This window comes from Aureococcus anophagefferens (genome assembly GCF_000186865.1).
Source record: "Aureococcus anophagefferens unplaced genomic scaffold AURANscaffold_7, whole genome shotgun sequence".
NCBI classification, from domain to species: Eukaryota; class Pelagophyceae; order Pelagomonadales; family Pelagomonadaceae; genus Aureococcus; species Aureococcus anophagefferens.
The window spans coordinates 1951004-1977880 of record NW_008705567.1 but is presented as its reverse complement, the minus strand read 5'-3'; the positions used below and the strand labels follow the sequence as shown (position 1 = coordinate 1977880).

General features: G+C 72.6%; 6 protein-coding genes across 6 annotated transcripts in view; 1 reads left to right on the top strand and 5 right to left on the bottom strand.

Moving 5' to 3' along the window:
- Window positions 1-2297, bottom strand: part of AURANDRAFT_63692 (hypothetical protein) — a gene marked incomplete at both ends in the record, with an annotated part of 2794 nt that extends 497 nt beyond the window's left edge. The window contains one exon of the mRNA XM_009037951.1: window positions 270-2297. Within this exon, the coding sequence (XP_009036199.1) occupies window positions 270-2297 (2028 nt within the window). The remainder of the gene's footprint in view (window positions 1-269) is intronic.
- Window positions 2298-3256: 959 nt separating this feature from the next.
- AURANDRAFT_63691 (hypothetical protein) lies at window positions 3257-4168 on the bottom strand (the record flags this gene model as incomplete). Its single annotated transcript, XM_009037950.1, has 1 exon — window positions 3257-4168. The coding sequence occupies one exon, from the start codon at window positions 4166-4168 to the stop codon at window positions 3257-3259; it is 912 nt and encodes a 303-aa protein (XP_009036198.1).
- A 524-nt stretch (window positions 4169-4692) lies between these two features.
- Window positions 4693-6959, bottom strand: AURANDRAFT_71513 (hypothetical protein; the record flags this gene model as incomplete). The annotated part of the gene is made up of 2 exons (XM_009037949.1): window positions 4693-5601; window positions 5786-6959. Coding segments are annotated over 2 exons (2082 nt in total), but the record flags the coding sequence as incomplete, so codon positions are not given.
- Window positions 6960-7927: 968 nt separating this feature from the next.
- Window positions 7928-10164, bottom strand: AURANDRAFT_71512 (hypothetical protein; the record flags this gene model as incomplete). Its single annotated transcript, XM_009037948.1, has 1 exon — window positions 7928-10164. The coding sequence occupies one exon, from the start codon at window positions 10162-10164 to the stop codon at window positions 7993-7995; it is 2172 nt and encodes a 723-aa protein (XP_009036196.1).
- Window positions 10165-11272: 1108 nt separating this feature from the next.
- On the top strand, window positions 11273-13234 carry AURANDRAFT_58968 (hypothetical protein; the record flags this gene model as incomplete). The annotated part of the gene is made up of 1 exon (XM_009037996.1): window positions 11273-13234. The coding sequence occupies one exon, from the start codon at window positions 11273-11275 to the stop codon at window positions 13232-13234; it is 1962 nt and encodes a 653-aa protein (XP_009036244.1).
- Window positions 13235-20490: 7256 nt separating this feature from the next.
- AURANDRAFT_53496 (hypothetical protein) lies at window positions 20491-22352 on the bottom strand (the record flags this gene model as incomplete). The annotated part of the gene is made up of 3 exons (XM_009037947.1): window positions 20491-20973; window positions 21163-21354; window positions 21418-22352. The coding sequence occupies 3 exons, from the start codon at window positions 22048-22050 to the stop codon at window positions 20506-20508; spliced, it is 1293 nt and encodes a 430-aa protein (XP_009036195.1).
- Window positions 22353-26877: the final 4525 nt, after the last annotated feature.

Genomic DNA, 26877 nt, shown 5'->3' with positions numbered 1-26877 from the left:
CGTCCCCCGCCGTCGCCCCAGCCGTCGGACGCGGGCTTCGGCGCCGCGCGCGGCGACGCGCGCTTCGGCGGCGGCGGCGCGGCGGGCTCGTCGCCCCGGCCGTCGCCGCCCCAGCCGTCGCCCGCGGCCTTGGGCGACCCGGCGGCGTCGTCGTCGTCGCCCCAGCCGTCGCCCCGGCCGTCGGCCGCGGGCGCCGCGGGCTCGGGCGCCGGCGGCGCCGGCGGCCGCGCGGGCGCCGCGGGCGCGGGCGCCGGCGCGGCCGCGGCGACGGCGGCCGTCGCGGCCGTCGCGACGCCCTTGCCGACGGCGGCGGCGCCGGCCCCGAGGCCCGCGCCGACCTTGCCGACGGCCCACGACGCCCAGCCGCCGCCGTCGTCGGCCGGCGCCGCGGGCGCGGCCGCCTCGGCCGCCGCGGGCGCGGCGGCCGCGGCCGGCGGCGGCGGCGCGTGCTTCGCCGCCTCGACCTCGGCGACGCGCTTCTCCGCGGCCTGCTGTTCCCGCGCCGCGTCCTCCTTCGTCATGCGCTCCGCCTCCTTGCGCACCTCCGACAGGTAGGCCTCGAGGCAGGGGATCGCCGCGTCGCGGACGTGGCCGTTGACGTCCACGGCCAGCGGCACGAGCTTCGGCGCGATCAAGCGCGCGCCGATCTGCGCGTTGAAGACGTCGCGCGTCGCGCCGAGCGCGCGGACCGCCGCGAGGCGGATGAAGGGGATCTTGTCGTCGAGGGCCTTGACGAAGGCGGGGAGCACGACCTTGTGCCGGAGCTGCTCCGAGAGCTCCGGCGCGAGGCGGCCGTAGAAGATGATGACGTTCGTCCGGATCTTCGCGGCCTTGTCGTTCTCGAGGCGCTTGACGACGCGGAGCAGGCGGTCCGTGCGGTTCTTCTCGTTGAGCCGCGGCGCGATGGCGAGCATGGCCATGAGCGTCAGCAGCCGCGCGTCGTCGTTGGCGTCGCCGAAGCCCAGCAGCAGCGCGTCGAAGAGCTTGCGGTTGATGTAGTCCGCGGACAGGAGCGGCGCGAGCGCGTCCGCGCGCTTCAAAGCCTCGAGGCGCACGGCCGGGTCGCGGATGACGAGCACGGTCTCGAGCGCCGTGACGATCTTCGCGACGACGCGCTGCTCCGCCGCCGCGGCGTACTTGGCCGCGCCGTCGGCGGGCGGCGGCGCCTCGCCCCCGACCTTCAGCATGTCGACGATCTGCACGAGGAGCGGCAGCGCGCAGGACACGACGGCGCGGCGCTTCGCGGCGGCGTCGGGCTCCGACGACCCCGCCAGGGCGATGTCCAGCGTCGCCAGGAGCCGCGGGAGCAGCTTGTGGACGCACGCGCCGCGCCACAGCGTCTCGTCGAGCGCGCCCTTGCACGGCAGCCCGTCGGGCGTCAGGCGGCTCGTCGCCGCGTCGAGGCGCCGGTAGAAGCCGACCTGGTCCTCCAGCGACGACGCCTGCAGGTCCTGCAGCGCCTGCATCTCCTTCATGAGCGGCTGGCGGAAGAGCGGGCAGCCCCGGAGCACCGAGTCCGCCGACGGCCGCCTCACCGGGTCGTCGTTGACCATGCGCCGGATCCACACGGCGAGCTCCCGCGGCACGCGGTCCCCGTAGGCGTCCTCGAGCACCCGCGCCAAGCCGTAGACATCGACGGCGCCCGTCTTGCCGCCGGCGACGAGCTCCCAGTCGCGCGATCGGCGCTCGGGCGACCGGTACCGCGCGTCGACGAGGTGCTCGTGGGCCCGGAAGAAGCCCAGGGCGTCGTCGTCGCCGGACCCGGGCACGACCTTGCAGCTCAGCTCGAAGCCCCAGAGCTTCCAGTCGCCGCCGTTCGTCACGAAGAACGCGTCCGGCGACACGCCGCCGTGCGCGCGGCCGCTCTGGTGGAGGAAGCCCAGCGCCTGGAGCGCGCAGTAGGCGCCCCAGGCCAGGGTCCGCGGGTCGCCGCCGCCGTTCACCTTGAGCCACTCCTCGAGCGGCAGGACCTCGTCGGTGACGACGGAGACCTCGCCGCCGCCGGCCTCGGCCGCCTCGCCCTCGTGGAACGGGAGCACGTGCGGGTGGCGCAGCGTCTTCGCGAGCTTGACGCACTTGAGCGCGCTCTGGACCTTGGTCGAGCCCTCGTCGCCCTTGGACCGCTCGAGGCGGAAGACGGACACGCCCTCGCCGTCGGCGCGCCGCGCCCCGGCGAAGAGGGAGAAGGACGCCGACGCGAGGCCCGAGTCCACGGGCTCCTTCTTGAAGACGGGCTCCTTGACGTCGTGGAGGCTCAGGCCCGCGCCGCCCGACGAACCCTTGAAGAGCCAGGCCATGTCGGCGCCGCGAAGGTGCGCGCGGACACCACCGACGCTCGGGGCGAGACGGGTTTGCCCAAGGGGTAATAAATAGTATGGGGTGGCAGCTCAACGAGATTATGTTGCGCGAGCTCCTCGTACTGCAACCCATCGTTTTGGGGCAATGTTGACGACTTTTGGCCGGGGACTTTTCGACGCCGCCGTCGTCGACGCGGCCCCAGACGGACCGCAGCGGTATTCGCTCCCCCGCGAAGGCGCCCGCGACAAGACTTACGCGTCCGGGCGGTTCGGGTCCGGTGGAAGGAAACCGAGGCGCGCTGGAGGGCACCGTGTCCGGTTTGGCGCCACGCGAGGAAGGGGGTTTTGGGGCAGCTCTTGGACGTGTTCGCGATGATGATGGTCGTGGACCGTCTGCTGGCGCTGCAGAGCCCTTCGTTGGTACCTATGGATGGGCTCGAGCATCTCAGGACACGAAAAGTTCTCGACCTCGAATGCCCGCACGCTGCCCGAGAAACTGTGTTGCGACACCGTCGGCGCCGGGGCTGCGCAGGCTCTGAGATCGTGGGAAAAGTGTGTCCTGAAGGTTTCGAGCCCCCCGCGGGTACCCATAGGGCGCCTCCAACCTCTAAGGACAAGAAAATATCGCACACTCGACTCACACCGCCGCCCTCTCGTCCCGCCGCCGAACAACCGTCGCGCTCGCGAGCCAACGCAATGATCTCAGCAGCCCAAATTCGCTGCCCCGCCCCGTCGAAGGGTTCCGCAGCCGCGCCGCGCCGCGCGACCCGCCATCGTTGCACTCAGCCCGCGCGCTGCGGCGTGGAAGAAGAAAGAAAACGCTAGCGGCGGCCCCGAGTAGTACGAGGACCTCGCGTTTCGCCTGCCACCCCATCTAGATTTATATCCCCTTGGTTTGCCAGGGCCTCAGCTGCAACTTGGCTGCAACCCACTTCATCATACACCTTCCCGGCCGTCGATTAGATCTCCGGCGCGGCGCGCGGCCGCTGCGAGAGGCGCGCGGACAGGTTCGACAGGGCGTCGGGGGGCGCGTACTGCTGGCCGCGCTTGTTGCGCCGCTTCGGCGCGTAGCCGCGGCTGCCCGGCTGGTTGTAGATGCCCTTCATGACGCGCGTGAACTCGTCGTTGGGGATGGAGAAGAAGTGGGACGAGTTGTCCTCGGCGTAGTGGGCGACGTAGGCCGCGACGCAGGACCAGATGATCGTGAGCCAGACGACGTGGCCCGCGTTATTCGCGAGGTTGTGCCACTCGTCGCGCCACGGGTCGATTTTGGACGTCACGTGCGTCCGCGCGGCGGTGATGCCGAGCGCGCCCGTCGCCAGCGACAGCGCGACCTGGTAGACGAAGCGCGACCCGGCGACGAGGCGCGACAGCGCGACGAGCGCGACGAGCGCCAGGGCCCCGCCCCAGATCAAGCCCTCGAAGATCTCGTAGTCGGTCCCGCGCGCGTCGTCGACGCCCTTCTCCGACAGCTGGAGGAAGACGACGACGGCCATGTGCGTCGCGAGGTCCGGCGACCCGTAGGCGCCCCGCGTGCGGTCCGCGAGCTGCTTGAGGTGCACGTCGTACTCGACGGGCCTCCTCGCCGCGATCACCGCGCGCGTCAGGAGCACGAAGCCCAGATTCATGGCGCAGTTCACCGTGAAGTGGTAGCCGCTGTAGAAGATGCCGGCGACGAAGGCCACCCAGGTCAGCGCCGTCACGTCCCGCGTCGGGTTCTGGGAGATGACGTGCCGCAGGGGCAGCGCCAGGCTCCGGCCGGTGGCGCTCGACCGGAACCACCAGAGCATGCGCAGCTCGAGGCGGAAGTAGGCCCGCAGGTACGACCGCGCCGTCGACCGCTCCCAGAGGCTCCGGTCGTCGGCCTGCATGGTACGACCGTGTGCCGAGGTAGGCAGCCTCGGGCACCAGCGGCCGGCAGCGGACACCGGGGTAAACATGGCAAGTTGAAGCGCGTAATTACTCAAGTCGCAGCCCATGGTCATGACCCACAAGCTAAAGGAACGCGCAGCTCGACCGATTTCCAGCATGGAGCACGGCGCAACGCGTCGACTGCGGCGGCTTGCGCATGACGACTGGCTGGCCGCCTTCGAACACGTCTTCGAAGCCGAACCAATCATACAATCGCAGCCGCGCCGCGCGCAGGCGCCCGGCGCTCCGCACTATGTGGTGAAGTCGTTTGACGACGGCGCCCTCCTGACGACCTGCAACGTTCCTTCCGGCACGCCGCTGCGCGCCGTGCTGAGCTCCATCGAGGCCCGCGTCGGCGAGCCGTGCACGTTCCTCGTCCGCGCGGCCGCGCGCTCCAGCGACCTCGGCCGCGAGGTCGACGGCGCCGCCGCCGTGGACACGGTCGCCTTGCCGCGCTACACGACGGGCGCGCGCGTGGACCTCTAATCTCCCAAAATTACGGCCGGTCGAGCTCCTCGTAGAGGGCCGTGATCTCCGGGTGCTTCTGGAGCTCGTCCGGGTTCTGCATGAGGCGCTGGCACTCCTTCGGGTTGCCCTTGGCGATCTTGAAGATGGCGCCCCAGAGGCGCTTCGAGTCGTCGCCGAGGTCGCCGGGCGGCTCGAAGTCGCCCGGCAACTCCAACTCCTCGTCCGAGTCCGAGACGTCGCCGAACTTGGAGTCGTAGTCGAGCGGGTCGCGCGCCGCGGCCTCCGGCGGCGCCTCGGGCTCCTCGGAGCCGAGGAGCACGGTGTAGCCGTCCTTGGACAGCGCCTCGAACTGCTCCATCATCCTGTGGCTGAAGCCGCCGCGCGCGTCCGTCGGATCCGACGGCGCGTCGTCCGGCGGCGCGTCGTCCCGCGGCGCGGCCGGCGCGTCCGGCGCCGCGTCGAGGCCGTTGAGCTTCGCGAGCTTCGAGTTCGGGTCGACGTCGAGCTGCGTCGACGGCGCCGTCGGCGTCTGCCAGACCCAGGGCTCCACCGCGGCGAACGCGGGCGCGCCGTCGACGTCGCAGCCGCGGCGCGCGCGGTCCGCGGCGACGGCCGCGTCGACGGCGTCGAGGTGCGCGTCCCGCGAGATCGCGTCTAATTTCGGCCGCGGCTCGCCGGGGATCTCCGCCTCGTAGTCGCGCACGAAGCCCCGGAGCATGTCGACGACGGCCGCGCGGACGCCGTTCGCCGCCGTCTCCTTCGGCGACAGCAGCTCCCGGAGCGCGGCCGCGTGGGCCCTCGACAGCCCGACCTCGTCCTTCTCGAGGTGGAACTCCGACGTGCCGTAGCCCCACTCGAGCTCCACGAGCGCCTCGTCGGGGCCGTCGACGTGCGTGAGCTCGCGGACGACGACGGCGCCGCGGACCTGAGGGCGCGAACTTCCCAACTTCCTCTCTCGGTTGATTTCCGCTCGTTTCGGCTCAATGTTGGACGGGCGATGATCATTCGGAGCGTGCTCGACGCGCGGATCCTTTCTTTGGAACGATCGCGCGCGGCACACTCATGTTGAAGCGACCTCGAATCGCCCCGTTCCCGCCCCGGCCGCGGACCGTCGGCACGCCCATGAAGACGCGCTGCTTCTTGCCCTTCATGACGACATCCTTCGTGCGCGGCGCGCCCAGCCGCGCCTCGAAGTCGAAGCGCGCGCCGAGGTCGTAGGCGCGGTCCCAGCGCTCGCCGACGCGGACCATGAGCGCGTCGCCGTGCACGGAGCTCGGCGTCAATCGGACGACGCCCGCGGCGCCGTCGCGGACGCCGGCGTCGGCGTAGCGCGCCTCGAGCCGGCGCAGGCGCGCGAAGAGGCGCCGCCGGCACCAGACGGACACGTCGACCTCCCGGTAGCCCCGGTTGAAGTCCGCGGCGTCGGGCGCCGCGAAGTCGCTCGGGAGGAGCTCGGGCGCGGCGAGCTTGAACGCGTCGACGGCCGCCGCGTCGGCGGCCGTCGCCGGCGTGCGCTGCCACGTCGGCACGACGCCGCCCGAAGCCGTCGCGCGGTAGGCCTTCGTCGGCGGCATGTCGCCGGACTCGGCCTTCTTGCGCTCGAGCGCCTCCTTCATGCGAGCCTGCACCCACTCGCGCGGCGGCTCCGCGGGCGCGGCCGGCGGCGCCACGTAGCGCCGCCGCTGCTCGTCGGCGCCGTAGAGCGCCTTGCCCTTGAGCGCGCCCTTGAGCGCGGCGTCGTCGAGGAGCCGCGCCTCGCCGACGACGTCGTCGTCTCTCGGGCCGGTCGTAACGGCGACGCGCGCGGGCGCGGCCGCGGCCGGCGCGGCCCGTTGCGCGTCCGCGAGCTCGCGGCGCAGGGCGGCCTGGGCCGGGTCGAGGGCCAGGGCCGCCTCGAGGTCTTTGACGGCCGCGGCCGCGCCGCCGTCGCGCCGGTGCGGCGAGCCGCGGAGCGCGCGGCTCCGGAAGAGGAGCGCCTTGGCCCGCGTCTTCGCCGCGACGTCGTCGCCCTTGAGGCAATCGCTCGCGGCGTCGACGGCCTCCTCCCAGCGCTCGAGGCGCACGAGGCACACGGCGACGTTGCAGAGCAGCGTCGCGCGCAGCGGCGCGGCCAGCGACTTCTTCTTGAGCGCCGCGCGGTACTTGGCCACGGCCTGGGCGTGGCGCCCGGCGCGGAACTCGCCGTTGCCCTCTTCCTTGAGCTGCTCCGCCGTCTTCAGGTGCGCGTAGGCCTCCATATGAGCGCGTCTGGCCGGCGCTTTTAGGCCGCGACCATCGCGCCGCGAGCTCGAGCGATTTGTTGAAGTGTTGCAGTGGTGCCAGCAAAAGCTATGGTGGTCACTTTTGCACGCTGTGGGACCGCCGCGAGAGCGATCTGAACGTCACGGACGTGCTCTTAGCCACACACATGCGCCACTGTGAGTAGCGTGCGCCACTGTGAGTAGCGTGCGTGCGCTCTAAGCACCGCAAGCGTCATCGCAAGCTCGCTCTAAGGACTGTGGTGCCGCCACAAAAACTGAGCACCGCAACCGCTGTGATGCCGCCACAAAACCACCGAAAGAAACTGCCACGCGCCCTCCTCGGACTCGTGCGGCTGCGGCGCGTCGCCTGGGCGCGCGCGAAGCGGCGCGGCTGGGCCGACATCTGGCGCGCGTCGACGCGGCGCGCGACGCCGGCGAACGTCGCCGCCTACACGCGCGCGGTCTACGCGCGGCCCGTCGCGCACCGCCTCGCCATGGTCGGCTTCCTCCGTAGCCGCGGCGAGCGGGCGAAGCTGCGCTACGCCTTCGCTTGCCCGACGCCGGCGGCGCTGCGGCTGCTGGGCACGCTCCGCGGCCGGACCGCGGTCGACCCCTGCGCGGGCTCCGGGCTGTGGGCCGCCACGCTGCGCGCCGTCGGCTTCCGGCGCGTCGACGCCGTCGACGCCGACCCGCCGGCGACGGCGTCCGGCGTCGTCCGCGGCGACGGCCCGAGCGCGGTGCGGGGCCAGGACGTCCTGTTCCTGTGCTGGCCGCCCTTCTCCGCGGGCGGCGGCGACTGCGTCGCGGCGCGGGCGCTAGCGCGGTTCCGCGGCGACGTCGTCCTCCACGTCGGCGAGCTGGCGCCCGCGGCGGGCCACGTCGCCGGCGGCCAGCGGTCGCCCCAGACGGGGTCCTCCGCGTTCCGCGCGGCGCTCGCGCGCGACTTCGATCTCGCCGGCCGCGCGCGCGTCGCGCGGACGCCCTACGCGCGCGACGAGCTCACGGCGTGGCGACGACGCGAGGGTGTTTAAGGGCGGCCAGGTGAGTTGGCTCTGATGTGCGGTTCACGCGGACGTTCACGCGGGCGCGGGCGCCGTCGGGGCGTCCGCGGGGAGGAGCCCGTGCTTCGCGAGCATGGTCCGGAGCGCGGTGACGTTGACGGGCTTGGGGACGAAGTCGTCGAGGCCCGACTCGTAGGCGTGCTTGATGTCCTCGGCGTCGGCGTTGGCGCTGGAGCCGACGATGAGGCATCGGCCCGCGGCCGCGCGCGCCCGGTCGGCGGCCTCCCACTGGCGGAATTTTTTCGTGCAGGTGACGCCGTCCATGATGGGCATGAGGAAGTCCATGATGGCGATGTCGTAGCGCTTCTTGCAGAGGAGCGCCAACCCCTGCTCGCCGTTGCCCGCCTCGTCGACGGCGAACTCGCAGCGCTCGAGGATGCGCTTGAGCATCTTGCGGATCGGCGACGAGTCCTCGACGATGAGCGCCTCGTGCCGCGGCTTCGGCGGCGCGGGCGGCGCGACGTCGGGCGCGTTGACGGGCCGCGGCGGCGGCAGGGCCGCCGGCGGGAGCGCGCGCTGCGGCGCCGTGCCGCTCCCCGACCGGAGCGCGCGCGCGCCCGAGCCCGGGGGCGTCAGCCGGTAGTTGAGGAAGGGCGACGCGACGGACGAGGTGGAGGAGTGGTCCTCCAGGTCGTCCGTGACCTCCTCTAGAGGCACGAGCAGCCAGAACACGGAGCCCTCGTCGTCGCCGGGCGGCTGCTCGAGCCGCGGCCGCGACGGCGCGGGCGGGCTCTCCGTCGCCGGCAGCGTCGCGTCGAGGGCGCTGACGAGTTTGGCCTTCTTCTTCTTCGGCGGCGACGCGGGCGCGTGGCACCGCCGGGGCCGCGTGCCGCACGCGCCGCGGAGCATCGTCGCGCACTGTTTGACGGCGAGGAGCCCGAGGCCCGTGCCCTCGCGCGTGCCCGGCGTCTGGACGAAGGCGTGGAAGAGGCGCCGCCGCACGGCGCGGGGCACGCCCGCGCCCTGGTCCGCGACCTCGAGCTTGAGCCAGCGGCCCGACGCGGGCGCCTCGTGCGGCGCGAGCGCGACGACGTTCTCGTCGTCCTCGGGCGCGTCCGGGAAGCCGTCCTCGCCCGGCGCGGGGCCTAAAGCCTCGCCCGCGCGGCAGAGCAGGGACGCGCACGTCGACGGCGGCGTCACGCCCGTGCGGTCCATGGACACCACCGAGAACGCGACGTCGACGGATTTCGTCGCGTCGGGCGTCGCCTTGATCGCGTTCGTGACGTAGTTCAGCAGGCACCGCCACAGAAGCGTGCCGTCGGACGCGACGTGCTCGGGCACGGAGTCGGCCACGCACAGGTTCAGCGGCGGCCGCTGCGCCGACAGCGCCTTCGTGAGCGCGTCGACGCGCGCGACGAGGCCCCGGACGTCGACGCGCTCGCGCCGCGCGGGGCTCGGCGCCGCGCCGCGCTGCTGGCGCGCCGTCTCGATGGCGCGCTCCACCGTCTCCGTGATGACCTCGACGCAGAGCTGCGCGTCCGTGACGTACTCGCGCTGCTCGTCGGAGAGCGGCGACGCGGCGAGGAGCTCGAGCGAGAGCTGGAAACAGGCCACGGGCGTGCGGATGTCGTGGGCCGTGCAGGAGATGTAGTCGTTCTTCGCCATGGCGAGCGTGCGCTTCGCCGCCGTGCGGCCCTCGATGGCGCCCACGACGAGCGCGCCAAAGTCCATGAGGATCTGCTTCTCGCGCGCGCCGAACGCGTCCGCGCACCGCGCGCCCGTGCCGCCGTGCTCGACGGCCGTGTCGATGACGCAGAGCGTGCCGATGGCCCGCTTGACGCCGTCGGAGCCGGCCACCCGTAGGGCGGTGCCGGCGTAGAACCGGATGTGCGGCCAGCCCGTGACGAGCGAGTTCGTCCGGAACCGGTCGTCGGCCTCGGCGTCGCGGACGACGAAGACGTCGACGGGCTCGTCGCTGTGGAGGCCCCCGTCGCTCCGCGGCATGATGGCGTGGCCGCAGAAGGCGAGCTCGCGGCCCGTCTCCCGCACGTCGCCGAGGCCGCGGTTGCTCAGGAACCACTGGCGCTGCGCGTCGACGAGCGACACGAGGCACACGGGCACGTCGAGCGCCGCCCCGCAGAGGCTCGTGATGCGCTCGAACTCCTCCTGCTTCGGCACGTCGAGCACGTCCAGGCTGTGGAGCACGCGCACGCGCTCCGCCTCGTCCGGCGGCTCGGGCCAGGACATGTTCTGCCGCCCGTTCGGCAGCTTTTTTCCCGGGTTTCGGCGCGCGGAAGGCGCTTTTTTTTGTTCGAGAGGTGGGTGGAGGAGTTTGTGGGTATTTGAGAGCGCGTCCTGGCCTGGATGCGTTTCCAGAGCTGGCGTGCGCAAAGCCTTGCGGCAGGATGCTCTGTGATCCAGCTGCCCAGAGTTTGGTTGAGGCCCCGAGAGGAGACACAAGATTTGTGAGTGGCAATTTTGGCCTGCGCGCGCGTGACGGTCGTGCCGGAACGACGGGCTATTGGCGGGTGGCGTATGGACTAGGGGGCCAGAGTGAGGGTCAGCGGGCTGATAGTCGTATCGCTCTCCAATATTGCCGTCCCCTGCCTCCGACAGCGCCGGGCCGCGCCGCGCCTCGCTCGCCGATCGGGCCACGGAGGAGGCGGCCGACTGGGCGCGTCACGACACCGTACGACTGGCCCCGTCGTAGCCTGCAGGTCATAGAGCTCGACGGCTCAGAGATCTCGGCACTAGGGCGCATGTAAAAAAAAAAGGAAAAACTCGCCGGGGCTTTGTGTTCCGGGGGGCGATCCGACGTCGACCCTCCTCGAGGCTGACGCGAGCGCAGATCCCGAGCAAGTAGCAGCTCGAGACGTACTCGCGCGCGCCGCCGTAACCCACCATGAAGTTCGCCGTCGCTGCTCTCGCCGGCTCGGCCGCCGCCTTCATGGGCCCGGCCCAGAAGGTGTCCATGGCCCCGCTCAAGGCGGCCACGCTCGAGGTGCGCGTCGGCGTCCAGCGAGTCGGCGAATCCCTAACTTGAAGGAACCTCGAAAAGAAGCAGAGCCGCGCCGTCGCGGGGGCCGCCCCAGGCGCCCGCACGACATGCGGGGTGCATGCAAGCCCCGCGCGCGCCTCGCTCGGCCCCCACAACAACCCGCGCGCGCGGCCGCCGCCGAGGTTGAACTTCCGACGAGGCGCGCGCCGAATCGCCCCCAGAAGTGTCGGAACCCCACGCGCCCTCCGCCCGCCCGCCCGCCCGAGACACGAAGGCACACGACCACCGCCACCGCAGGTCGCCCCCGCCACGTCCGAGGCCCTCCAGACGGCCGCGAACGAGGCGCGCGGCCTCGCCATGGACTCCATCGCCGCCGCGGAGTCGGGCCACCTCGGCCTGCCGCTCGGCGCCGCGGAGATGGGCGCGGTGCTCTACGGCCAGTCCATGAACTACAACCCCGACGAGCCCAAGTGGATCAACCGCGACCGCTTCGTGCTGTCGGCGGGCCACGGCTCCATGTTCCTCTACTCGTGGCTCCACCTCGCGGGCTTCGACCTCAGCAAGGACGAGGTCGCCAACTTCCGCCAGCACCACTCCATGACGCCCGGCCACCCCGAGTTCCCCAACTCGGAGCACGTGACGCCCGGCATCGAGGCCACGACGGGCCCCCTCGGCGCGGGCGTGTCCAACTGCGCGGGCCTCGCGGCCGCGTCGAAGATGTCGGCGGCCATCTTCAACACGGACGACCACACCATCTTCGACAACCACATCTTCTGCATCGTCGGCGACGGCTGCCTCCAGGAGGGCGTCTCCGCCGAGGCCGCGTGCTTCTCGGCGCACGAGAAGCTCGACAACCTCATCGTGCTCTACGACGCCAACGACGTCACCCTCGACAAGATGGCCGAGTTCACGCAGTCCGAGGACGTCGGCGCGCGCTACGAGGCCTACGGCTGGGACGTGATCACGCTCCTCGACGGCCACGACCTCAAGGCCTTGTACGAGGCGACCGAGGAGGCCAAGTCGAACAACAACGGCAAGCCCACCCTGATCATCTGCAAGACGGAGATCGGCCGCGGCATCGACGAGGTCGCGGGCACGAACGCGGCCCACGGCGAGGCCGGCGTCGCCTACGTCGACGGCGCGCGCAAGGCGCTCGGCCTCCCCGAGGAGAAGTGGTTCGTGTCCGACGACACCTACAAGTTCTTCGCGGACCGCAAGGCGACGCTCAAGGCGGGCTACGAGGCCTGGGAGGCGACCTACGACGCCTGGAAGGGCGCCAACCCCGACCTCGCCAAGACGCTCCAGGACGGCATCGACGGCGTCACGCCCTCGGTCGCCGAGCTCTTCGCGGCCATCCCCGAGTCCAAGGGCGGCGACCAGGCCACGCGCGTCTCCGGCTCCGAGATCATCAACAACATCGCCGACGCCGTGCCCCTCTACATCTCGGGCTCCGCGGACCTCCACGGCTCGAACAAGAACTACATCAAGGGCGGCGGCGACTTCGGCGCGGACTTCGGCAAGTCCTACTCCGGCCGCAACGTCTACTACGGCATCCGCGAGCACGCCATGGGCTGCATCCTCAACGGCTTCGCCTACTACGGCCTCTTCCGCCCGTCCGGCGCGACGTTCCTCGTCTTCGCCGACTACATGCGCGCGACGGTCCGCATCGCCGCGCTCGCGGAGCTCCCCGTGTCCTACATCTGGACCCACGACTCCATCGGCGTCGGCGAGGACGGCCCGACGCACCAGCCCGTCGAGACGGTCACGGGCCTCCGCGCGTTCCCCAACCTCGACGTCATCCGCCCCGCGGACTACGAGGAGACGGCCGGCGCCTACGTCGCGTCCATCGACAAGAAGGACGGCCCCACGGCCCTCATCCTCTCCCGCCAGAACCTCCAGGAGATCGTCGAGGTCCCCGCGTCCGTGCGCCGCGAGGGCACGCTCAAGGGCGCCTACACGCTCGTCGAGGAGAAGGGCGACCTCGAGTGCATCATCATCGCGACGGGCTCCGAGGTCCAGCACGCCTACAACGCCGCCAAGGAGCTCGGCGACGGCGTCCGCGTCGTCTCCATGCCCTGCATGGAGCGCTTCGACCGCCAGGACGCCGCCTACAAGGAGTCCGTCCTCCCCGCGGCCTGCCGCAAGCGCGTCGCCATGGAGGCGGGCGTCACCACCATGTGGTACAAGTACGTCGGCCTCGACGGCAAGGTCATCGGCGTCGACCGCTTCGGCTTCTCCGCCCCCGGCGACATCGTCATGGAGGAGCTCGGCATGACGGCCAAGAACTGCGCCGCCGAGGTCAAGGCCTACATGGGCTAGGCGGCCGGCCCCAAGTCCCGCGCTCGTCGAGCGCGGCCCGCCGGCGCCCGTCGGGCGCCCCCCGCACCAGCATCATCCCCCGCACACACGTTCCCCCGCCAGCGCGCGCCCCGCATCATGGCTGCGCCGTCCTCTTAAGTGGCGAGGCATCAGCTCGGTTAGTAGGGGGGGGGAGGTCGGGTCCAGGCGGGTCGGGGAGGGGGAAAGAGCGCGCGCGGGCTTCACGCGGTCGGCTTGGTCTCGACGGGCCGGGCGACCTGAGGGTGATGTCCTCAAGAAGGAAACGAAGACACGCGCGGCGGACGCGCGAACTTGAGGCCGCCCTCGGCGATGGGCGTCGCCCGGAGCCGGCGGAGCTCCGCCTCCGCGGCGAGCTCCGCGGCGAGCTCCGCGTCGGCCTACGACGCGCGCGCTGGGTGTCCCCTCGAAAAGCCGTCCCGGGACGCCGGCGCCGACCTTCTCCGCGGCGACGGACTGGCGGCGCTTCTTCGCCTACGGGAGACGCGTCGCGGGTTTCTTCGGGAACCGCCGACGCGGCGCGCTCGCCGCGGTGTCGTAGGCCCGGCGCTTCTCGGCGCGCTCGTCGGACGTGAAGCCCGCGAGCGCGTTCGGGTCCTTGGCGCCGAAGGGCTTGCGGCGCGCGGCCTTGGCGTCCGCGGCGTCGCGCTCCGCGGCGAGCTTGGCCTCGAAGTCGTCGACGGCGGCCGCGTGGCGCGCGAGGCCCGGCATGGGCGGCGCCGCGGCGACCGTCGGCGCCTTGCCGCTCTTGGCGACGACGAAGCTCCGCTCGAAGTCCGGCGCGGGCCGCGCCTGCGGGAGCGTCGGTCGCGTTCCCGGAAGGGAAAAAAACGTCTCTCGGACGCCGGCGCGCGCCTTGAAGCGGCTCGGCGCGGCCTTGGGCGGCGGCGCGCGGCTCCGCGGCGCGCTCAGGCGGTCGACCTCGGCGGCCTGGTGCGGCGCCGGCGGCGCCGTCGACGGCCGCGGCGAGTGGCTCCGCGACCGCCGCCGGTCGCCGCCGCGGTCGCCGCCGCGCGGCGCGGCGGCCGCGCGGAACGCGGGCCGCGCGAGCTCGACGTCGTCGGCCGACGGCGGCGCGCGGCGGCGCGCGAGCGTCGCGTGGAAGCGGGGCGCGACGGCCCGCGTCGTCGGCGCGGACCGGACGCGCGGCACGCCGAGGTCGCCCGCGGAGCTCAGCACGCGCGGGTCGAGCGGCCGCGCCCTGAACTGCTCCGGCGCCGGCGCCTCGGCGGGCGGCGGCGGCGGCTCGTCGCGGCCCTTGGCCCGCGCGAGGGCCTTGGTCCGCAGCGCGGGCGAGCGGGGCGTCGTCAGGGGCCGCGCGGCCGCCGCCAGGGGCCGCGCGGCGGGCTCCGCGCGGAACCGCGCGGGCAGCGCCGCGTCCATGCGCGCGATCTTCTCCGCGAGCGGCGGCGACGGCGGCGCGCCGCGCTCCTCGGCGACGGTCGGCGGCGCGGGGGGCGCCGCGCCGCCCGCGGCCGCGCGGCCCGGCGCGGGCGGCGGCTGCGACGACGACCGCCGCCGCCGCTCGGAAAATTTGAAGGGCACGGCGACCGTCGGCGCGCGCCGCGCGGCGGCGGACGCGCCCGACGCCGCGCTGCCGACGCTCGCGCGCGCGCGCCGGTTCCGCGCGATCCGGTCCGCGAGCGCGCGCCGCGCGGCCTCGGCGCGCCGCAGCTCCGCCTCCTCGGACGACGGCGCGGCCTTCTTCGACCGCTTCGACGTCCCGAACGCCGGCGACCGCGGCTCCGTCAGCGCCTTGGGCTCCCGCGGCGCCGCGACGCGCCGCGCGCCGGCCCGCAGGCCCTCGGGCGCCGCCGCGGCCGGCGAGCTCGGCGCCGACCGGACGCGCCGCGGGCCCGCGGCCTCCGGCTTCGCGGCCGGGGCCTTCTTGGCGGCGCTCGCCGGCGCGGCCTTCTTGGCGGCGCTCGCGCCCCAGGACGTGACCACGTTGCGGCTCGGCGTCGGCGCTTCGGGCTTCGGCGCGGCCGGCGCCGGCGCCGCGGCCGCCGGCGCGGCTTTCTTCGCGGCGCTCGCGCCCCAGGACGTGACCACGTTGCGGCTCGGCGTCGGCGCCTCGGCCGGCTTCGGCGCTTCGGCTTTCGGCGCGGCCTTTTTCGCGGCGCTCGCGCCCCAGGACGTGACGACGTTGCGGCTCGGCGTCGCGGCCGGGGCCGGCTTCGGCGCCGCGGCCGGCGTCGGCGCGGCCTTGGACGCGGACGCGCCCCAAGACGTCACCACGTTCCGGCTCGGCGTCGGCGCCGCGGCCGCCGGCGTCGGCGCCGCGGCCGCCGGCTTCGACGCGGAGGCGCCCCAGGACGTGACGACGTTGCGGCTCGGCGTCGGCGCCGCGTCCACGACCGGCGCCGCGTCCGCCGGCGTCGGCGCCGCGTCGGCGGCCGACGCCGCGTCGGCGACCGGCGCCGCGTCGGCGACCGGCTTAACAATAGACGGAGCTTCCGCCGCGGACGGCTTGGCCGCCGGCGCCGCGTGCTTCGTCGACGCGCTCGCCCAGGACGTGACGACGTTCCGCCGCGGCGTCGGCGCGACCTCCTCGGGCTCCTCGACGACGACGGGCTTCGGCGGCTCCTCGACGGCGGGCGCCTCGACGACGGGCTCCTCGACGGCCGGAGCGGCCTTCTCCGGCACCGCCGCCGTGAGCTTCGTCTTCGAGACGCTCGCCCAGGTCGTGATGACGCTCCGCCGCCGCGACTTGGGCGAGATCACGTCGTCGTCGTCGTCCTTGGCGCTCAGAGCGCTCAGCCGCGCGCTGCGCCGCGGCGCGCGCGGCAGCTCGACGGTGTGCGCGTCGTCGGCCGGCGCCTCGGGCTCGGGCGCCGGCGCCTCGGCGACGACGGCGGCCTCGGCCTCGGCGGGCCGCGGCGCCTTCTTCGCCGAGGCCTTGGCGACCTCGTAGACCTGCGCCCAGGTCGAGACGACGTTCGTCGCGCGCGTCGGCGTCGGCGCCTCCGCGGGGGCGGCGACCTCCGACGGGAGCGGCGACGGCACCGCGTCGTCCGCCTCGAGCGACATGGGCGTCAGCGGGCCCGCCGCCTCCGCCTCGACGACCGGCGCGGGCGCGGGCGCGGCGCTCGGACTCCCTCGGAGCAGCGACGAGAAGAAGTCCGCCGCGCCCATGTCGTCCGACGGCGCGGGCGACGGCGCCGCGGGCGCCGGCGGAGCCGCGGGCGTCAGCGGGTCCGGCGCCGGCTCGGCCTCGACGATCGACGGCTCCGGGAACGCCGCGGGCGCCGCGGACGGGGAGCCGCGCAGCATCGACGCGAAGAAGTCCGCCGCTTCGACGCTGTCGCGCGCCGACGACGGCGCGGGTGCTTCATCGGTTTTGGCGGGTGTTTTTGTCAGGGAGCGTCGGCCGTACATGGCTAAGACGGGCGGCCCACGCAACGGGACGCCCAGCCGCGCGAGAATTAACGATCTCGAGTGCACGTTGAAGTCGTTGCAGATAAATGAGCGCAGCGCGCATGGCTGATCGATTGGCTGATCGCATGGGCTGCCCCGCGTAGAGCACGATCGCAGCAATGCTCATCCGCGCACCCACCGCGTGAGAGCCGCGCGCCGTCGCAGCAATGCTCATCCGCGCATCCACCCACACTGAAACCACCACCATCCCGCTGTCGCCGTTCGACATTGCCAACCGCGGCCGGTCGATTCCGCTGTGCTGGTTCTACGAGGCACTCGACAAGGACGCCTTGGTCTCCTCGCTGGCGGAGACGCTTCAATTCTATCCGCATCTCTGCGGCCGCTACGGCGATGGCAATATCGCTCTGAACAACGCGGGCGTGCCGCTCGAGTTCGCGACGGCGCCGTCCCTCGACGCCGCGAGGGCCCACCTGCTCGGAGACGGGCCCCGCGCGTTCGACCGAGCCGCGCACGAGGCCTGCGCGCCGGACAAGACCGCCATGCCCAGGAAGACATTGCCGAACATGCAGCAGCCGCAGAGCGCGAAGCGCCGCAGGTCCCGCCGCCGCGGCCAGCCGCCGCCGCGCCGCGGGTGGAGCGCCGCGATCGCGATGAGATAGACGACCGACGAGCCGAGTTCGCGTAAGAGCGCGAAGGCGATGGGGTTGAGACCGCCCTCCATCAGCTCCTTGCCCAGGATCGCATAGGTGCTGAAGACGATTTGCACCGCAACGAGCCTGAGTCCGAGCACGGCGAGCGCCTTGGCCGGCGCGCTCGCCTTGGCTAGAGCCGCCATGTCGCTGCTGCTGCGCCGGCCGGGCGACTCGCAGACATTGCCGCGGCGGGATTGGCACATACGCAAAGCTCTGCTCGACTCCTCAGCGTTTGGTCTTCACACATCAACCATGCTGCCCCCTATGATGAACATGTTGAGGCAATACGGCAAACTTCAAGAATTCATCTTTCGGGGTAGCGCAGCTCGCAACCGACTGGGGCATTGCGCGGCATTGCGGGCTGTGTGCCTCGCGCCGGCGCTCTGGCCGCCCGGCTCGCGCTGGAGTTCGAGGCCGACGCGTTCCCGGGCGGCGGCGAGAAGTTGCTGTCGAAGAGCGCGCGCGAGCCCGGCTCGCGGCGCCTCCGGCCCATGGCGGACTACGGGTCGAGCGAGCTCGGCGACGTCCTCGGCCAGCTGGCCGAGCGCGTGGAGCAGATGGCCAGGGTGCAGGACAGCAACTTCGCCGCGACCCAGAAGCAGCTGACGGAGATGAAGATGTCGCTCGACAAGCTCGAGTTCGAGAACCGCATGCTCCGGAAGCGGCTCGGCAACTTCAAGGGCGAGTCGCTGCCCGACGCGCTGCGGAAGCAGACGAGCGAGGTCAAGGACATGCCGACCCTGGTCAAGCACCTCGAGACGATCCACAAACTGATGAACTCGGCCGAGAAGGGGGCGCCCCTCGAGCACGCGTTCTTCCTGAGCCACTACCAGGCCGAGGCCGGCGACATCGCGGGCGTCATGGACCTGCAGATGAAGATCCGGGGCTACAAGTGCTGGTACGACCAGGACGCGACGCACATCACGCAGGAGGGCATGCTCCAGGGCATCCGGTCGAGCGCCGTCTTCATGCTGATCCTGACCAAGGGCGTCTTCCGGCGGCCGTGGTGCCTCTTCGAGATCCGCAGCGCGATGCACCTGGGCAAGCCCATCCAGATGCTCCACGAGGCGGAGACGAACCGCGCCTCCTACGCGTCGCTCCAGGAGATCATCGCGTCCGCGCCCGAGGACATGCAGATCCTCTTCCAGGAGAACGAGTCGCTGCCGTTCCGGCGCAAGGTCTACGAGCAGCAGGCCCTCCTGGACCGGCTCCTGCTGAGCTGGAGCGACCCCCTCGAGGAGCTCGTCTCCGAGCGCCTCGCGCGCTGCGGCGCCGGCGCCAGCGAGCGCGCGGACGAGGCGCCGTCCGTGCTCGCGAACGGCGAGATGGCGAAGATCGTCCACGGCGGGCGGAAGACGGCGACGCTCTACATCGACCTGGGCACGGGCCAGATCGCCTTCAAGCTCCTAGCGCTGTCGGCGGACGGCCACCTCGCCTACGAGGACCTGCTGACGATCTCGTTCAACCTCGTCAGCGGCCGGCCCGCGCTCGGCAGTCCCGAGTGCAAGGAGGTCGAGAAGCAGATCAGGGACGCCGTCGCCGACGGCCGCGAGTACGTCATGTCCCACGTCCTGGAGGGCGAGGGCCTCGAGGAGCGGTTCACGGGCGTGCGCTGCGGCGCGACGCAGTGGTACCGGGACCTCGACGAGCGCGCGCGCGTGCAGAAGGCGGAGCCCGCGCTGGCCTGGCTGCGCAACGTCGTGCTCTCCGCGCTCCCCCAGAAAACGCCCTACGACTTCGAGGAGCTGACGGGCACGGAGGAGGCGTCCCTCGAGTGGATCTCCGTGAAGAACGCGATGCAGGCCGAGTTCGCGTCCGAGCCGCCCATGCTGTCGCTCTCGGGCGGCAAGGGCTCCGTGCAGACGTCCTGCGAGGGCGGCGGCGGCCACGGCGCGGACCACCTGAGCGCGCGCGTGCCCCTCGGCGAGGGCACGCAGCGGCTGACGGAGTCGTCGGACGCGCCGGCCGCCGTCGACGCGTGGCGCGCGCGCGTCAAGGACGCCGTCGCCCAGCCCTTCGAGCCCATGCGGAACCGCATCGCGCGGAGCCACCCGCCGGGCGGGCGCAACAAGAACAAGGAGCTGCGCATGATCTGCTCCTCGGGCTTCTTCTACATCGCCGTCGCCGCGAACGTCATCGGCCGCAAGGACCCGCCCAAGTACCTCGCCTACGAGGCCGACGTGCGGCCCCGCGTCATGAAGCTCGTCAACGACCCGGCGGCCAAGGCCATGGACCGCGCCAACGGCGTCCGCTTCCTGAAGTGCCTCGACTACCTCCTCTCCGACGACCCGAGCCACGTCAAGCTCCTCTTCGCGCGCGAGTGGCTCGTCCGCAAGCAGCCCTACCGCGTCACCTGGTCCACGGGCGCCTTCATCCAGTACCTCGCCGAGCGCTACTACACGATCACCGGCGAGACGGACGACGCCCACAAGTAGACCCCCCCCCGTAATTCGACCGACGCTCGCGCGCGCGTTTTTACGGCGCGCGTCAGTCGACGGCCTCGACGTCGCGCTCGGGCGACCGGCTCTCGCGCCGCGCGACCTCCTTCTTCACCCAGCCCGGCGTCCGCTTCGGCCGCGGCGGCGGCGGCGGCGCGTCGGGCGCGGGCGCCAGCGCCCTGCCCAGCGGCGCGGCCGCGATCGAGTGGACGAGGCGCAGCGACCGCAGGAAGAGCACGAAGCACTGCAGCATGATCGACGCCGCGAAGCGCCAGAACATCATCGTCGCGAACATGGAGAAGTTCGCCGTCGACCGCGCCATCGTCGCGAGTGTCCGCGGCTCGCGCGCGACGAGCGCGTCGCTCTCGCGCGGCTCGAGGTAGGGCTCCGCCGGCAGCGGCGACGCCGGCTCCGACGCCGGCGACCCGTCGCCGGCCTCCAGGTCCTCGTCGAGGTCCACGTCCTCCATGGCCGACGCCGACGGCTTCGGCGCGAAGCAGTCGATCTTGCCGAGGCAACTCATGGCGTGTGGCGCGCGATGGCGGCGCGGCAAATCGGCGCGTCGGCGCGAGTGGCTTGCGTGCTCTGGTGGTCGCGCGCGCTCAACAACAAGGCGTCATCGTGAGGCACCGCGGTACCGGCTCCTCCAGGCCTCGCGCCCCGCCGCGGCGCCGCCGGGGGTACTCCTCAGTGATGAGTCCTGCATGCGCACCGCCTCCCGACGGGCTCTCCGGCCGCTTCACGCTTACGACACGCAGCAGCCGCGCTTCTCCGGCTCCGGCTCCGGCGGGAGCGCGCCGTCCGTCGCCCAGGCCGGGAGGTTCGTCTCGTAGGCCCAGCCCGGCCCCGCGTATCTGAGCGCGTGGAGGAAGATGCAGGTCGCGCGCTCCTCGGCGCCGTGCGCCGCGTCGAGGCCCGCGGCGCAGCGGTGGCACTTGCGCGCGACGAAGGCCTCGAGGTTCTCGCCGGGCCTTCGGGGCCCGCCGCGGTCCGCGACCGGGCACGCCGGGGGCGCGTTCGCCGGCGGCGCGCCCGCGTAGGACGAGTCGCCGTAGCCGAGCGTGCCGCCGTAGTTGGGGTCGTTGGCGATGGGGTGGCCGAGCCACTGGAGGTGGAGCCGGATCTGGTGCGTGCGGCCCGTCCGCGGGTGGCACTCGACCGTCGACGTGCCGTCGGCGTGGCGGTGGAGGAGCCGGAAGCGCGTCCGCGACGCCTTGGCGTCGGCGCCGCCCGGCGCGCACTCGCAGACGCCGTCCCGGTGGCACTTGGTGCGCGTGGAGCAGTCGACCTCGACGGACCCGTCGCTCCTCACGACGCGCCAGCGGCCGTCGCGCCGCGCCGACGCGGCCGCGACGGCGCTCTCGCGGGGCCGGCGCCGCTTCGCCGGCTGGTCGTCGTCGACGTCCTCGTCGGGCCGCGCCGCGTCCGGGCCGCGCGTCGCCGCGGGCGCGCGCTCCGGGAAGCGGCCGGCGACGCGCGCGACGTACGTCTTCCGCGCTCTACCCGCGCCGATGCAGTCGCAGAGCTCCGTCGCGGCCTCGGCGGACCGCGCCAGGAGCACGAGGCCCGACGTGAGGCGGTCGAGGCGGTGCACCTGGCGCAGGCCCGCGGCCGCCGCGGCCTCGGCGGCGCGAAAGTCGACGCCTCTTTCGGCGACGAAGGACCGCGGCGTGAAGTCCTCGGCGAGGAGCGACGACAGCGCGTTGTAGTGGTAGGACCCGCAGGGGTGCATGGGCACCGTGCCGGGCTTGTCGACGGCGAGCACGCGCGCGTCGAGGCCGACGACGGCGATGGGCCCGCCGCGCACCGGCGGCTCGTGGCGGTGCGCGCGGTGCACCAGGACGTCGCCGTTTTTGAGCACCAGATCGTCGCCGCAGAGCTCGCCATTGACGAGGATGCGGCCGTCGGCGAGGGCCTCGGCGTAGTAGGACGCCGGGTTCATCTTGAACTCGGCGGCGAAGATCTCGGCGGGCCTGCGGCCGATCCAGCGGCCCTTGCAATTCATGGTGTAGGTGAAGACGTAGGGCTTGACGCGCCGCGACAGCGCCGACGACTCGTCGAAGACGTACTCCGGCGCGCCCTCGGAGGACGATTGGGGCTTGCCCATGCTGCCGCAAGCTCGCCAGGTCCGAGGTGCCGCCACGATGCAGCAACGCTGCACACGGCAGCGGGCTGCTATGCATGCGTTTTTCGTTGCTGGCGTCCTGCGCGCACCGTGAGCTCCGCGCAGCTCTGAGCTCCGCGTTTTGCTGGCGTCCTGCGCGCGCCGTGAGCTCCGCGCAGTGAGCATCGCGTCCTGCGCGCGCCGTGAGCTCGGTTCCGGGCAGCGCCATGTCCGTGCGCATGTCTCGCGGCAAGGTGCTGCCGAACGCGCAGCTCGCCGTGGCGCCGTCGGACGCCTACGCCGGGTCGCGCGGCCTCGACGCGGAGATCTACACGGAGGTGCCGAGCCGCGTGACGCTGGAGACGCTGCTGAGCGGCACGGTGCCGCCGACGGGCGGCCTGGTCAAGATCGCCGCGGACGCGGCGAGCTACAGCTACGTGATCGACCTGAGCCTGCGCGTCGAGGTGCGGAAGCTCTTCGACCTCAACGTGCAGAAGCTCTCGTTCTCCGCGCAGCTCACGGTGACCCTGGAGTGGCTCGTCGACGAGGGCGTCTACGAGGCCTACGCGGCCTTCTGGGACGCCTACCGGCCCCAGCTCTGGCTGCCGGCGTCGTCGCGGCCCGGCGACGTCATGAAGGGCGCGTCGAAGCAGACGACGACGCGCCAGTACGCCAAGGCGAACTCGCCGGCCGTCGCGTCGCAGCGCATGCGCCACGTGTCCCTGGAGATCACGGACACGTTCACCTTCAAGCAGCCCTTCGACCTGCGCACCTTCCCCTTCGACACGCAGGCGCTCCAGGTCGTCTTCGAGTCGCCGCCCGTCGAGGTCTGGGGCCGGCGCTTCGGCGCGCGGCTGCGGCCGCCGCTCCACGAGCCGCACGTCGTCGCCGCGGGCGCGGACCTGCTGCCGTCGAACGACATCTGCTTCGTCTACAGCGTCGCGGGGGGCTTCCCGGAGGCGCCGAAAGCGCTCGCGGCGCGCGGCGAAAGGTTCCCCGAGCGCACGGCCGCGGTGCTCATCTTCGTCGAGCGGGACCCGACGGGCATCGTGAACAATGTGATCGTGCCGACGGCGCTCTTCCAGCTCCTCAGCCTCGTCGCGAACTGGATCGACCCCTGCGCGCTCCAGTTCCGCCTCGGCGTGAACCTGACCATACTCTTGACGATGGCCGCGAAGCAGGTCTACGTGTCGTCGCTGCTCCCGCGCGTCGCCTTCCTCACGCCGCCGGAGCTCGCCGTGAACTGGACCATCTTCCTGCTGTTTGTCCAGAGCTGGTTGAAGGTCGTGTCGGCGCACCTGTGTTTCCCGCGGATCCGGCGGCCGTTCCTGACCGTGCGCGACTTCTACTACGAGAAGAAGATCCGGAAGACGTCGGGCGCGGACGCGCCCTGGCTCGCGTCGTCCGTCGTCGACCGCGCCTGCGAGGTCTTCACGCTGGCCGTCTTCCTGGGCACGAGCCTCCACGTGCTCCGGCTCTACCTCGCGCGGCGGACGCTCCGGCGGAAGCTCCAGGAAGCGCGCGCGAACCGCGACGACGGCTTCTTCCGGCGCTACGGCGAGCGGAACTACGACTTCTGCAACGCGGCGCAGGCCGAGGTGCTCACGGAGGGGCCCAAGATGTTCCTCTGCTACACCGAGGACGACTCCGCGGGCGCGTCGCTCAACGGCGACGACCACCGCGTCATCGTCTTCGACATCGGCACGGGCGAGGTCAAGGCGCTGCGCTACGCCTTCTCGCCCGCGGCGGGCGTCTCCGTCGTCGAGATCGCGAGCAAGCGCGAGCCCCTGAGCGAGGCGCTCCGCGAGGGGGGCGCGGCGCTCGACGCGTTCGTCGAGTGGTTCTCCGACGTGCTCTACGCGGACGTGGTCCTCGACGGCGGCGGCGGCGCCTACGAGTCCTGGGCGGCCACGGGCCTCGCGTGGCGCGGGCCCGTCGTCGCGAGCGTGACGCCGGGCTCGCTCGCGGACGCGGCGGGCGTCCGCGCGGGCTGGTGCCTCTGGGGCGGGCCGCCGCTCGACGCGGCCGGCGACTCCGCGGCGACGCGCGCCCATGGAGTCGCCGCGATCACGGAGTCCGTGCCCATGGACGCGGACGTGGCGTTCCCGGACCTCGCGAGGGGGGCCTGCGCGCTCCGCTTCCTCAAGGAGTTCACGGTCGTCGACGTCGACCCGCGGAACTACTCGACGGTCGCGGCCGCGCGCGGGCCCGTCGTCTTCCTGGGCACGGGCTCCTGGTTTCGCACGGCACAGGGCCGGGCGCTCGAGGCCGCCGTGGCCTTCGTCACGCGCGTGCACGCCATGCACCCGTCGTGGCGCCTCCAGAAGCTCACGGACGTCGACGAGTGCTGGTACGAATTGATCGCCGTGCGTTCCAGGGCAGGAAAAGTGAGCGAAATTCCCAACTTCAAAGGCTCCTCTCTCGGCCGTTTTCCACTCGTTTCGGCTGACTTTTGGACGAGCGATCATCTTTCGGAACAGTCTCGAAGGCTGGATGCTTTTTTCCGGAACGCGCGCGCGCGGAACACTCACGTTGAAGCGAACTTGAATCACCCGTGTCCTGCCCAGGTGCGCTACGCGGCCGCGCTCCACCCGGGCGTCGCCGACGAGCCCGGCGGCGTCGTGAGCGTGGGCCAGGGCTCCATGCAGCTGTCGCTGAAATTCGACGCGGACGGGCCGGACCGGCTCACGCCCTGGCTCCAGCCCCTGGGGAACCTGGAGGGCCGGCGGACCATCGGCGCCGGCTCCGGCTCCGTGCGCGCCGCCGTCGCCGCGTGGGACGCGACGGTGCGCCGCCGGCTCCAGCTCTGGCTCGACGAGCACGGCCTCCTCGACGGCGACGGCAACCCGCGCCGCGCGGTCGTCGAGCCGGGCCGCGAGGTGCTCTGCATCGCGGGCTGCTTCCACGCGGCCGTCGCGGCGCTGGGCCTCGACGCCGCCGCGAGCCCGTCGCCCCGGTTCGCCGCGGGCCGCGTCGTCGCGGGCTTCCGCGAGCGGCGCGACGCGATCCTCCGGGACGTCGGCGACCGCGCGGCCGTCGACGAGCGGGCGCAGCAAAAGGTCATCACGGACCTGAGCAACCTGACGCTCTGCGCGCGCATCTTCGACGCGCTCCTCGACGCCGACGCGCCCGTGCGCTTCGCGCGGAACTGGACGATCCAGCCCAAAGCGCGCACGGCCGCGGCGCCACCCGCGGCGCCCATCACGTTCCGCACGACCTGGTCCGCGGGCTGGTTCCTCCACGAGCTCGACACGCGCGGCGTCGAGGTCGGCGTCGACGCGCTCAAGAACTCGACGACGCCCTTCTCCGCGAGCGACGTCGCGGGCTACAGCCGCGGGCTCTACCGGGGCGACGCGTCGCCGAAGCGCGCGCCGCGGGCCGACGCGCGCGCGGCCGAGGCCGAGGCCGAGGCCGAGGCCGCGTAAACTCGAGGTTCAACGGAAACTTGAAGAGTCGTTTTGCGCCGATATTAGACCCTTGGTTTTTCATGTTGAATCTCGAAAGCTTTGAGACATCTCGCCCTGCCCTAAAAGAGAGAGCTGCCCCGCCCCCAGAAGATGGCGGGCCGCCGGCGCGGCCTTTCGGCGCCGTGAGCCGCACGTCCTCGGCGCCGCGGCGCTGACCGCTCATGGGCGAATCCGACGAGGCGCGGCGCGACGAGGCGTCGGCCGACGACGACGCCGGCGGCGGCGGCGAGGCGCCGCAGCGGCGCCTGTCGCCGACGGAGTCGGACTACAGCAACGCGATCAACCTGAGCGTGCTGTCCGAGGCCTGCGGCGCGCCGCTGCCGAGCAGCGCCTTCGGCGGCGCGCTGCGCGCGCACGTCATGAACCTGCGGTGGACCGCGGCGCAGGCCGAGACGCTCCTCCGGCGGCACGAGGGCATGGACGTCGAGGCCGACGTCGGCCCCATGGTCGACGACCTCGTCGAGGCGCTGCGGGCCGTCGTGCGCGTCGCCGACGACGTCAACGGCCGCGACGTCGCGGAGGATGCCGGCGACCGGCCGCGCGGCGTCGTCGGCTTCCGCGAGCCGCCGCCGCGGAGCCGGAGCCCGAGCCCGGCGCGGAGCGCGAGCCCGGCGCTGAGCCCGCCGAGCCCCGCCGCGTCGCCGGTTTCGCGGCCCCGGAGCCCGACGCCGTCCGAGGAGATCAAGGAGCCCGACGAGGACGCGCCCGCCGTCGACGACGACCGGCCGCGCGCGCCGTCGGAGCGCGCGGACGACGCGCCCGGCGTCGACGATTCGGGCCGGAAGCTCTGCCTCCTCCGGGACATGAACGCGCCGGCCCTGCCGCGGTCGTCGCGGAGCTCCGTGCAGCAGAGGGAGGCAGAGCCGCACGGGCACGGCCGCGCGCGTCTTCGGCGCCCGGCCGCGGCGCGCGACGCGGCCCTCGCCGACGGGGGGTCGACCGCGTGGTCCGTCGCAGGTGAGCTCCGCGCACGTCAGCGAGCGCATGCACATCTTCAAGGAGCAGATCAAGCGCATCTTCAAGCAGCTCGAGGACGAGCGGGAGCTCCCGCGGGTGGTCACGGGGGACCTGACCGAGGCCATGGACCGCATCGGGCGGCCCGTGTCCGCCCGCTTCGTCGACGAGGCGCTCACGGACCACGCGGCGCGCGGCCGCGCCCCGGGGCCGCGCGTCCGCGCGGTCGCGCGGGTCGGCCGGAGCGGCGCGCGGCCGCGACGCCGCGCCGCAGGTGCACATCTGGGAGGACGAGCAGCGGGCCCTGCCCGTGTCCGAGTTCGTCCAGCTCGCGTGCTTCGTCGAGGAGCAGCGCCTCATCAACATCAGCGAGGACGTGGAGATGACGTCGCGGCCAGGGCAGGAAAAGAGAGCGACATTCCCAACTTCAAAGGCTCCTAGCTCGGCCGCTTTCCACTCGTTTTGGCTGATTTTTGGACGAGCGATCATCTCTTGGAACGGTCTCGAAGCGTGGATGCTTGTTTCCGGAACGCGCGCGCGCCGAACACTCACGTTGCAGCGACGTTGAATCTCTCGTTTCCCGCCCAGGTCG